General features: G+C 46.7%; 1 protein-coding gene and 1 non-coding gene across 2 annotated transcripts in view; one reads left to right on the top strand and one right to left on the bottom strand.

The window, feature by feature from the left end:
- UFC1 (ubiquitin-fold modifier conjugating enzyme 1) overlaps positions 1 to 3,664 on the bottom strand; it is a 9,638-nt gene extending 5,974 nt beyond the window's left edge. The window contains exons 1-3 of the mRNA XM_032161224.2: positions 3,312 to 3,664; positions 416 to 483; positions 112 to 179 (exon numbers count right to left, since the gene is read on the bottom strand). Of these exons, the coding sequence (XP_032017115.1) occupies positions 112 to 179; positions 416 to 483; positions 3,312 to 3,434 (259 nt within the window). The 5' untranslated portion in view covers positions 3,435 to 3,664. The remainder of the gene's footprint in view (positions 1 to 111; positions 180 to 415; positions 484 to 3,311) is intronic.
- An 8,125-nt stretch (positions 3,665 to 11,789) lies between these two features.
- LOC116474058 (small nucleolar RNA ACA64) lies at positions 11,790 to 11,916 on the top strand. The gene has a single exon (XR_004249590.1). It is a non-coding gene; the product is annotated as a small nucleolar RNA ACA64 (small nucleolar RNA).
- The last annotated feature ends 217 nt before the right edge of the window (positions 11,917 to 12,133 follow it).

A 12,133-nucleotide genomic window follows, 5' to 3' on the forward strand; every position in this document is an offset into this window, starting at 1 on the left:
TTCTCTCCCATTTTTAAAGTTTTCTTTGGTCCCTTCAAGAAAGGATAACTTGTTACCAATCATCTAATCCCTCCCCTTCTACTAACCTTCATATTTCCCACTCTATCACACTCACGTCAAACTCGATGTCAAACTCATATTTCAGGAGGTCATGGATATACCAGCATTTTCCAAACCACCTGTAACAAAGACCAAACCTCAGTCCAATTTGCCTATTCTTCCAATACTCAAATGACATCTTGGCTTAGGCCACCAGCCTGGGAGACTCATAGGATGGGAACTGGGGAACTCTGGAGCTGTGGGAGTGGAGACAGCTAACATGAGACAGGGCAGCTTTAGTAGTGGGCGCTAGGATACCAAATTGCCTAACTCATATAAGACTCCCACCCCACACCTCCCAGGAGGGTCTACCTACCGAGTCCCTTCCTTGTTGGACTCCAGTCGGAACCAATCGTTGTCAGCATTCTTGTTGTTCTCCACATACTGAAAGCAGGGAATGAGGTCTTTGAGAGTAGTTGGGGCCAAGGGCAGTCCCCCTCTCCTCGAAAGAAAAGTATGTTTTTTTTTTTTTTGAGATGGAGTCTCAGTCCCGTCGCACAGGCTGGAGTGCAGTGGCGTGATCTGAGTTCACTGCAACTTCCACCTCCCAGGTTCAAGTGATTCTCCTTCCTCAGTCTCCTGAGTAGCTGGGATTACAGGCGTGCACCATTATGCCTGGATAATTTTTGTATTTTTAGTAGAGACGGGGTTTCGCCATGTTGGCCAGGCTGGTCTCGAACTCCTGACCCCAGGTGATCAACCTGCCTTGGCCTCCCAAAGTGCTAGGATTACAGGCGTGAGCCACTGCACCCAGCCGGTTACTTTGAGACAGAGTCTCGCTCTGTCACCGAGACTGGAGTGCAGTGGCGTGATCTCGGCTCACTGCAAGCTCCATCGCCTGGGTTCATGCCATTCTCCTGCCTCAGCCTCCCAAGTAGCTGGAACTACAGGTGCCCGCCACCACGCCTGGCTAATTTTTTGAATCTTTTTTTTACTAGAGATGGGGTTTCACCATGTTAGCCAGGATGGTCTCGATCTCCTGACCTCGTGATCTGCCCACCTTGGCCTCCCAAAGTGCTGGGATTACAGGCGTGAACCACCGCGCCCAGCCTACTTGTTCTTAATATGTTTACCTAATTTTTCTAACATTAGCAAAGCTGAAGACAAGGCTATACTGGTAAGTGGGGGTCTGCCCAGAACAGAGAATAGAATGTTTGGGCTCCACTCAATTTAGCAAGCACAAAAGATCTGAAGATATCATCTGGATTCTCCTCTCACTTCTCTGATAGTGTCTGCCCTCAGCCCACAACTCATTTAATGGTAGACTCCTTTCCTTCTAGGTAAGGAACTGGGTAACTCCCTTCCTTCTAGCCTCATATAGTCCTGGTTTCAACTAGCACCCACAGGCTAATGACTCCCAGATTTTTATCTTTGGTCCAGATCTTTCCTCAGAACTTCAGCCTTTAGTATCCAACTGTATGTTGACATTTTGACCTTAATTTCACAGGTACTTCAAACTCAGCATTTCCATCTGGAATTTATAATATTCCTTTGGATACACTTCCTGAATTATCCTCCTGAATTATCAATTTCAGGTGGCAGTATGAGCATTCACCCAAGGCAAAAACCTGGAATCACCCTTACTACACTAATCCATGATGTCATGCTAATTTTACCTTCTGAATATTCTTCAAATCTATCTCTCCTCTCTATCCTCACAACTGCCTAGTTTAGACTGCCTTTTGTTTCGCTGAGATTAATGACAGCCTCCTAACTTGTCTCTTACCTTCAGTCTTGTCCCTGTCAATTGTATTTTCCCCTTATTGCCAATGTGACTGATCTAAACCCGAATCTGGCCATGTTATTCCTCAGCTTAAAAACATTTAACGGCATCCCAAAGCCTCCAAGAGAAAATTCAAGTGCTCAAATATGTCTCCTAGCTTTGTCTACCCTTCCCTGACTCACATTTAATGCTCTAACAACACTGAGCTACTTTGTTTCTTCAAACACATCATGCCGATGCCTGTGCCGTTTCTAGATTCTATGCCTTTGCTCTTGCTGTCCCTTTTGGCTTGAATGTCCTTCTACTCTTATGTTTTATTAGGCTAACTTATGTTTACTCATAGTTTCAGCTCAAGCATTACTTCCTCCAGGAAACCTTCCATGACCAAATGCAAACTGGATGTCTTTCCTTACGCTCTCAAAACATCCTAGCCATTTCTCGCTTTATATCTGTCCATATCTGTCTCAGTCTCTCTCCACTTAAACACTGTATTATAATAATCTGGTTTTGTCTGCCTCAGTAAGTTCCTCCTTATTCGGCTTGGTATCTCCTCCCTAGGTTCTATATGCACAGTAATTTATTATTTTTTTTTTTTTAGTGAATGAATACATGAGGTAGGAGAACTAGAACTGCTGGTCTTTGAAGCAGGCAGAAACTACAAGGAAGACAAACTTTTTTCACCTTCCTAGATAGATAGCTGAGAAGACAGCCCGTTTCTAACTATGAGCTAAACTCCCCAACTCTCTGTAGTTAACACCTACTTGAATTTTCAGCCCTAATGTGGTTTGAAAGAGTGAAGAGTGAGGACAGGCGCGGTGGCTCATGCCTGTAATCTCAGCACTTTGGGAGGCTGAGGCGGGTGGATCAGGATCACGAGGTCAGGAGATCGAGACCATCCTGGCCAGCACGGTGAAACCCTCTCTCTACTGAAAATACAAAAATTAGCTGGGTGTGGTGGCGCGCGCCTGTAGTCCCAGCTACTCAGGAGGCTGAGGCAGGAGACTCGCTTGAACCCGGGAGCTGGAGGTTGCAGTGAGCCGAGATCGCGCCACTGCACTCCAGCCTAGCAACAGAGCTAGGCTCCGTCAAACAAACAAACAAACAAACAAACAAACAAAAACAGTGAAGAGTGAAGGAGAGGACAGAGAGATGCGGACTAGGAGTTGGCGCCCTGAGGATTTTTGTTCACATCCAGGTGAACAAACACCTGGAGCCGGGGAGACACGTCACCTTCCGGGGAAGCGTATCCCTAAAATAACTGCTGTTTTTAGCCGCAAGATCTGGCCCCACTGTGCACCTCACCTGAGTCTTTTTTGCCCTCTCCCCACCATCCCTCCTCAGTCCCCGAGCCCCGCAATCGTCCCATTTCTATGAATTTGGGCGTTAAACTTAAAAACCGGAAGCGGCTTCCACACGGAGCCTATTATTGAGGACACCTGATTTCTCCCAACCCTTATGCTACGCGTTAGACTGTAGAAACACAACTAACCCGGATAAGGGACTGATATTCCTCCTTCAGTCGCTGCACCCACAACTCACGATCTCGGGGTCCGGCGTTAGTCTTCAGCACCGGGATCTCAGACACAACACGTCGCGTGGCCTCATCCGCCATCTTGGACCAGGGCGCAAGAGAAACGCGGAAGCAGTGTTGCCTGTAGCTTACCTCAAGGCGCCGTCATCTTTACTATGGGAAGATGAGACGTTGGTTGCTGTAAGACTTCTCTTTTGAATAAGATCTTTGTTTTCTTGTCACCTAGTTACCCGCTTGTGAGTGCATCGAGAAGAACAGAATGTAAACAGATTACTCTATCCTATATATGACACCTATCATTAAAATCACCGCAGAAGGCACAAAGGGTGACTTCCGTTCATGCTCAGAGAAGTAATCGCAGAAAACCCGGACACCTTTCTAAACTTGGAAAGCTCTTAGAACTTCAGGCTGCTGAAGGCACTTTTACTTATTTATTTATTTTTATTATACTTTAAGTTCTAGAGTACATGCGCACAACGTGCAGGTTTGATACATAGGTATACATGTGCCATGTTGGTTTGCTGCACCCATCAACTCGTCATTTACATTAGGTATTTCTCCTAATGCTATCCCTCCCCCAGCCCCGAGCCCCCAACACCAAGGCGCTTTTCAAGGCACTGCCTTCCTAAAACGAGCGATTCGTGTTTCCTCTTCGAAGAACTTTTCCTTTGCTTATATATAGTCCTGCCTCTAGATGCAGTTATCCTGTAGAAGGATGTTTAACTCCTGATAAAGATTAGAAACCATGCAGAATCAAAAGACAAATCCCTGCAAGATTTGCGCCTTAGTCTAGCCATTCACTGAGTCCTAGACTTTCGTGTTTTTGTTTTTTTTTTTTTTTTTTTTTGAGACAGTGTCTCACTCTGTTGCCCAGGCTGGAGTACAGTGGTACGATCATAGCTTACTGCAATCTCCATCTCCCGGGCTCAAGCGATCCTCCTGCCCCAGCCTCCCAAAGTGCTGGGATTACTTGTGGGGAAACAATAAATAAATTCCAGTTGGTCTTAAAATCTAAACACATTAATTTTTGATTTTTTTTTTTTTTTTTGAGACAGAGTTTCACTCTTGTTGCCCAGGTTGGAGTGCAATGGCATGATGTCGGCTCACCGCAACCTCTGCCTCCCGGGTTCAATTGATTCTCCTGCCTCAGCGTCCCGCGTAGCTGGGATTACAGGCATGTGGTACCACGCCTGGCTGATTTTGTATGTTTAGCAGAGACCGGGTTTCGCCATGTTGGCCAGGGTTGGTCTTGAACTCCTGACCTCAGGTGATCCACCTGCCTCAGCCTCCCAAGGTGCTGGGATTACAGGCGTGAGCCACCGCGCCGGCAATTTTGGCTTTACTTTAAATATCCTGTGGCTGGCATGGTGGCCCAAGCCTGTAATCCCAGCACCTTGGGAGGCCAGGGCAGGTGGATCACTTGAGGTCAGGAGCTCCCGACCAGCCTGACTGGTGAAACCCTTCTCTACTAACAATGCAAAATTAGCTAGGCATGGTGGTGCAGGCTTGTAGTCCCGGCTACTTGGGAGGCTGAGGCAGGAGAATCACTTGAACCCGGGAGGCGGAGGTTACAGTGAGCCGAGATCCTGCCATTGCACTCCAGCCTGGGCAACAAGAACAAGACTCCGTCTCAAAAAATAAATAAATAAAACTTAAACACGTTAATTATGGATTTAAATATCTTGTTTGGCCGGGTGCGGTGACTCACGCAGGTAATCCCAGCACTTTAGGAGGCCGGGGTGGGCAGATGGCTTGAGCCCAGGAGTTCGAAAATAGCCTAGGCAACGTGGTAAAACCCCAGCTATACAAAAAATACAAAAATTAGCCAGAGTGGTGGCGCGCACCTGTAGTCCCAACTATTTTGGGGGCTGAAGCAGGAGGATCTCTTGAACCACGGAGGTCGAGATTGCAAATGAGCCAAGATTATACCACTTCACTCCAGCCTGGGGGTCAAAGTAAGACCAAACTTTTAAAAAATATATTTATTTTATTTATGTTTATTTCACTGTTTATTCAGTGAATCATTCCAGCCTGCGGCAGTAAGTTGTTTGTTTTGGTTTGGTTTGTTTTGTTTTTGAGACAGAGTCTCACTCTGTCACCCAGGCTAGAGTGCAGTGACATGATTTCGGCTCACTGCAACCTCCACCTCCTGGGTTCAAGCGATTCTGCTACCTCAGCCATCCGGGTAGCTGGGATTACAGGTGCGCAGCACCACGCCCGGCTAATTTTGTACTTTTAGTAGAGATGGAGTTTCACCATGTTGGTCAGGCTGGCTTCGAGCTCCTGACCTCAGGTGATCCACCTCGCTCGTCTCCCAAAGTGCTAAGATTACAGGCGTGAGCCACCGCACTCAGCCTCCAGTACAATATTGAGTGAGAGTGTTGGCGGGGCGCGGTGGCTCACGCCTGTAATACCAGCACTTTGGGAGGCCGAGGCGGGCAGATCACAAGGTCAGGTGATCGACACCATCCTGGCTAACATGGTGAAACCCCATCTCTACTAAAAATACAAAAAAATTAGTCGGGCGTGGTGGCGGGCGCCTGTAGTCCCAGCTACTCGGGAGGCTGAGGCAGGAGAATGGCGTGAACCCAGGAGGCGGGGCTTGCAGTGAGCCGAGATCACGCCACTGCACTCCAGCCTGGGCAACAGAGCCAGACTCCGTCTCAAAATAAAAAAAAGAGAGTGTTACCAGCAGACATCTAAGGGAAACAACTTTCTTTTTTGACAGATGTTGCTCTGTCCCGATCTCCGCTCACTGCAAGCTCCGCCCCTCCAGGTTTTAAGCAATTCTCTGCCTCAACCTCCAGGGTAGCTGGGATTACAGGCGCCCGCCACCACGCCCAGCTAATTTTTTGTATTTTTAGTAGAGACGGGCTTTCACCATGTTGGCCAGGCTGGTCTTGAACTCCTGACCTCGTGATCCACACGCCTCGGCCTCCCAAAGTGCTGGGATTACAGGTGTGAACCACCGCACCCGGCTCCTCTGTTCTTTAAGGCATTGGTCTGGACTCTAATATGCTGGAAAATAACTCAGAACGGTGAAAGAAATGATGGCTCTGCTACAGGGAGGAAGCCACGTTATAGAAGATTAGTGTAGATGGATAGCCAGTTTTGGAAGTTATTCTCTTTTGTTATTACCTTTAATTATCCTGGAGACTTCAACAAAGAATTATGGTAAATTATAGCTTGGTCTCTTATGCTATGAGAAACTGGGTTCACACTTAGAATCACTTGGTAAAAAGAATTATAATATTAAGCTAACATTTATATGGTGCTTATTATGTGTTTGGCACTGTCCTAAACATTTTACAAACATCATCTCCTTTATTTCTGGTTATAACCCTGGGGTCGGTTCTCTCATTATCCTCATTTACACGCGAAGAAATTGAAGCACAAGTTGAATAAAAGAAAGCCCTATCACACAGCAATTAAATGGTAGACCTGGAATTCAATCCAAGCACAGCCTGGCTCTAGAAGTCACACACTTAACCAATTGATATACCTTTCTACCATCGCTAGGCCAATATAAAATTAGCAGCAGGGATCTGAGGGATTAGGAGCAGTAGCAGGGGGCTATTGATGGCCCTAAATGGCAGACAGTGATCAATAATGAACCTGTTTCTGAAAACACAAGGAGAGCCTGGTGGTTCTGCATTAAGCACAGTAGAGCTGCAGGGACTCTAAACTCCCCCGCCCTTGAAGAGGCTGAGGTATGCGCAGCACCTTCTGTGGTATTGGCATCACCCTTGGGGACTTTGGAACTACAGACTGCGTTTAGCCATTAATGGGACTTCATCTCTACCTCCTCTTTGGGTAGGAGAAACCAATATGGTGACAATTACCATAAAATAAGAAATCCCTATTCTGGAGATATACAAAGTGCTGTCTGAGTAACTATGCCTGAGAGAATCAGATATGGCTGATGGCCTTTGAACTGGAACTCTTAGGATGTTCCAGTTCCTTGCAGGCAAGGAGAGAGCAGGGAAAGCACAAATATGATAAAATGAGAACAAGCTTTTACATACATTTGGTTTTAAAATATTTACTTCTGAATAGATAATACATGCACCTGCCCCAAATTTAAAAAGGACAAAAGAATATACAGTGAAACCTGTTTCAGAGTTTTGCTCTTGTTACCCAGGATGGATTGCAGTGGTGCAATCTCAGCTCACTGAAACCTCTGCCTCCTGGGCTCAAGTGATCCTTTCACCTCGGCCTCCCGAGTAGCTGGGACTACAGCAGGCACATGCCACTATGCTCAGCTAATTTTTGTATATTTTTATAGAGATGGAGTTTCATGCCATGTTGCCCAGGCTGGTCTCGAACTCCTGAGCTCAAGCAATCTGCCCACCTCAGCCTCCCAAAGTGCTGAGATTATAGGCATGAGCCACTGCATCTGGCCTACTATCTTTTCAGATGTTTAGTATCCATTTGTATTTCCTGTTCTGTACGTTCTTTCATTATTATTCATTTATTTTAGAGATGGAATCTCTTTATGTTGCCCAGGCTAGTCTCGAACTCCTTGGCTCAAAGGGACCCAGCCGCTCAAGCAGCTACATACAGGTGCATGCTACACCCAGCTCTGTTCTGTAAAGTCTTACCTCTCCCCCTTTTAAATTATTATTCATTTTTCTTTTCTTTTCTTTCTTTTTTTTTTTGAGATGGAGTCTTGCACTGTTGCCCAGGCTGGAGTGCAGTGGCTTGATCTCGGCTCACTGCAAGCTCCGCCTCCTGGGTTCACGCCATTCTCCTGCCTCAGTCTCCCGAGTAGCTGGGACTACAGGTGCCCGCCACCATGCCCGGCTAATTTTTTGTACTTTTAGTAGAGACGGGGTTTCACCGTGTTAGCCAAGATAGTCTTGATCTCCTGACCTTGTGATCCACCCGCCTCGGCCTCCCAAAGTGCTGGGATTACAGGCATGAGCCGCCGCACCCGGCCTATTATTCATTTTTCTTGCTGATTAGCTTTTTTTTTTTTTTTTTTGAGACGGAGTTTCGCTCTTGTTGCCCAGGCTGGAGTGCAATGGTGCAATCTCAGCTCACCACAACCTCTGCCTCCCAGGTTCAAGCGATTCTCCTGCCTCAGCCTACTGAGTAGCTGGGATTACAGGCATGCACCACCACGCCCAGTTAATTTTGTATTTTTAGCAGTGACAGAGTTTCTCCATGTTGGTCAGGCTGGTCTCGAACTCCTGACCTCAGGTGATCCACCCGCCTTGGCCTCCAAAGTGCTGGGATTTGGGCGTGTTACAGGCGTGAGCCAGCATGCCCAGTCTTTTTTTTTTCTTTTTTTTGAGATGGAGTCTCGCTCTGTTACCCAGGCTGGAGTACAGTGGCACAGTCTCAGCTCACTGCAACCTCTGCCTCCCGGGTTCAAGCGATTCTCCTGCCTCAGCCTCCTGAGTAGCTGGGACTACAGGTGCCCACACCATGTCCAGCTACTTTTTGTATTTTTAATGGAGACAGGTTTCTCCATGTTGGCCAGGCTGGTTTTGAACTCCTGACTTCAGGTGATCCTCTCACCTTAGCCTCCCAAAGTACTGGGATTACAGGCATGAGCCACTGTGCCTGACCTGATTTGTATTTTTTTAATATTAATATTAAAGAGATTAGCCATTTGTGATGAGTTGTAAATATTTTTCCCAGTTTGTTATTTGTCTTTTCTTTTGTTCATAGTATTTTAAACAATGTGAAAAATTTTCACATATGAGGTTATCAGTATTTTGCTTGTAGCTTCTGGTGGTGGTGTCACCATAACAGTCTCGATTATTTTTTAAAAATTTTCCTCAGGCCCGGCACGGTGGCTCATGCCTGTAATCCCAGCACATTGGGAGGCCAAGGCGGACAGATCACTTGAGGTCTGGAGTTCGAGACCAGCCTGGCCAACATAGTAAAACCCCGTCTCTACTGAAAATACAAAAATTAGCTGGGTGTGATGGCAGGTGCCAGTAGTCCCAGCTACTCGGGAGGCTGAGGCAGGAGAATCGTTTGAATCTGGGAGGCAGAGGTTGCAGTGAGCTGAGATTGTGCCACTGTACTCCAGCGTGGGTGACAGAGCGAGACTCAGTCTAGAAAAAAAAAAAAAATTTCCGTTAGTGTTTTTACCCCCCAAAATTACAATGGCTTTATTATTTGTTTTAGCTTATTTGAACAATACAGAAAAAAAATTAACCCAAAAATACCACCCCAAGAGATTTTAAAAAGCCACTATCATTTTAGGTACATATTCTTCCAGACATCTCTATGTACACATTTCCATTCCTCTAAATCCTTTCAGTTTAATTTACTGTTCTAGGTTCTTGAGATGGATGCAGAACTCACAAATTCTCAGCTTTTCTTTCATCCTAAAATTTTTATTTATTTATTTACTTACTTATTTTAAAAGAGACAGGGGTCTCCCTATGTGGCCCAGGCTGGTCTCAAACTCCTAGCCTCAAGCAATCCTTCTTCCTTGGCCTTCCAAAGCACTGAGATTACAAGGGTAAGCCACCACATCCAGGCTCTTTTTTCTTATGTGCTCTTAAGACTATATATTTTCCTCTGAGCACATTTTTTTCTTTTCTTTTTTCTTTTTTCTTTTAATTTTTTTTTTTTTTTTTGAGACAGAGTCTCACTCTGTCGCCCAAGCTGGAGTGCAGTGGCGTGACCTTGGCTCACTGCAACCTCTGCCTCCCGGATTCCAGCGATTCTCCTGCCCCAGCCTCCCGAGCAGCTGGGATTACAGGCACGCGCCACCATACCCGGCTAATTTTTGTATTTTTAGTAGAGACAGGGTTTCACCATGTTGGTCAGGCTGGTCTCAAACTCCTGACCTTGTGATCTGCCCACCTCGGCCTCCCAAAGTGCTGGGATTAACAGGCGCGAGCCACCGCGCCCAGCCCTTTTCTTTCTTTCTTTCTTTCTTTCTAAGACAGAATCTCGCTCTGTCGCCCAGGCTGGAGTGCAGTGGCGCAATCTCGGCTCACTGAAACTTCCACCTCCCAGGTTCAAGCGATTATCTCACCTCAGCCTCCCGAGTAGCTGGGACTACAGGTGCCCACCACCACGCCCGGCTAAGTTTTTGTATTTTTAGTAGAGATGGGGTTTCACCATTTGGTCAGGCTAGTCTCCAATTCCTGACCTCAAACAATCCACCTGCCTCAGTCTCCCAAAGTGCTGGGATTAAAGGTTTGAGCCATGGTGCCTGGCCTGCTTTGTGACATTTTAAATTATCACTCAGGTCAAAATATTTTCTAACTCCAATTGTGATTTATTTTGTGGGTCATTTAAAAATGTATTCAGCACACTACAGCCTTAAACTCCTGGAATCAAGAGATCCTCTGGCCTCCAAGTATCTGGGACTGCAGGCATGTGTCATTGTGCCCGGCTGTATTTAACTTGTAAACATAGGGACTTCCCAGTTACCTTTTTGTTACTGATTCTAGCCTCACTGTAATGTAGGCAAGAAACATACTTTGCATCATTTGAAGCCTTTGAAATTTGTTGAAACTTGCTTTATAGAACAATCTGGTCAGTTTATTAAATGTTCCAAATGTGCTTGCAAATAATTTGTAATTTGAAGTTGTTGGGTATAGTGGACTCTATACGCTTGTTGAATCAAATTTGCTGCTTGTGTTATTTAAATTTTCTATATCCTTGCTGATTTTTTCTTATTCTTTCTGTCTTTTTTTTTTTTTCCAGAGAAAGAGATGGTCTCATTTTGTCTCTTAGGTTGAAGTACAGTGGTGCCATCATAGCTCACTGCAGCCTCAACCTCCTGGGGTCATGTAATCGTCCCACCTCAGCCTCCTGGGTAGCTGGGACTACAGGCATGCACCACCATGCTCAGCACTTTTTTTTTTTTTGAGACGGAGTCTTGCTCTTGTCACCCAGGCTAGAGAGCAGTGGCGTGATCTTGGCTCACTGCAACCTCTGCCTCCCGGGTTTAAGCTATTCTCCTGCCTCAGCCTCCTGAGTAGCTGGGATTACAGGTGCCCGCCACCACGCCCAGCTAATTTTTGTACTTTTAGTAGAGACAGGGTTTCGCCATGTTGGCCAGGCTGGTCTCGAACTCCTGAACTCAGGTGATCTGCCCGCCCCGGCCTCCCAAAGTGTTGGGAATTACAGGCGTGAGCCATGGCGCCCGGCCCTAATTTTTTTTTTTTTTTAATTTTTGTAGAAATGGGGGTTTCCCTATGCTGCCCAGGCTGGTCGTGAACTCCGGCCTCATGCAATCCTCCCATCTCAGCCTCCCAGTGCTGGGATTACAGGCATCAGCTACAGCACCTGGCCCTTGCTGACTTTTTCTATCAGTTCTGAAAGAAGTATACTCTATTGAGAGAGGTGTGCTAAATCCCCTACGATGATTGTGAACTTGTCTATTTTTCCTTGTAGCTCGGTGCTGTATATTATTTGAGGTTTTGTTAAGTGCATACGAATTTAGAAATGTTTTCCGGCGTTGGCTGAAAATCACCCCCCGTTTTGGCCGTGGCTGCGGGTGAGATTCGGCGCCCAGAGCCTCCGGGGGCCTCAGCTCACCGCGGGCTGCCCCATGTGCGGCGGTGAAACCCAGGCCCTGACAGGCGCCGTGGCCACCCCCCAACCCGGGTGCGGCCGCTCGCGTGGTCTGACCCCTGACTCCTGACCCCGGCTGCAGACCCCAACCCTGTTTTTTTTTTTTTTTTTTTTTGAGACGGAGTCTTGCTCTGTCGCCCAGGCTGGAGTGCAGTGGCACGATCTCGGCTCACTGCAAGCTCCACCTCCCGGGTTCACGCCATTCTCCTGCCTCAGCCTCCCGCGTA

The sequence above is a fragment of the Hylobates moloch genome, unplaced genomic scaffold (genome assembly GCF_009828535.3).
Source record: "Hylobates moloch isolate HMO894 unplaced genomic scaffold, HMol_V3 SCAFFOLD_8, whole genome shotgun sequence".
NCBI lineage: Eukaryota > Metazoa > Chordata > Mammalia > Primates > Hylobatidae > Hylobates > Hylobates moloch.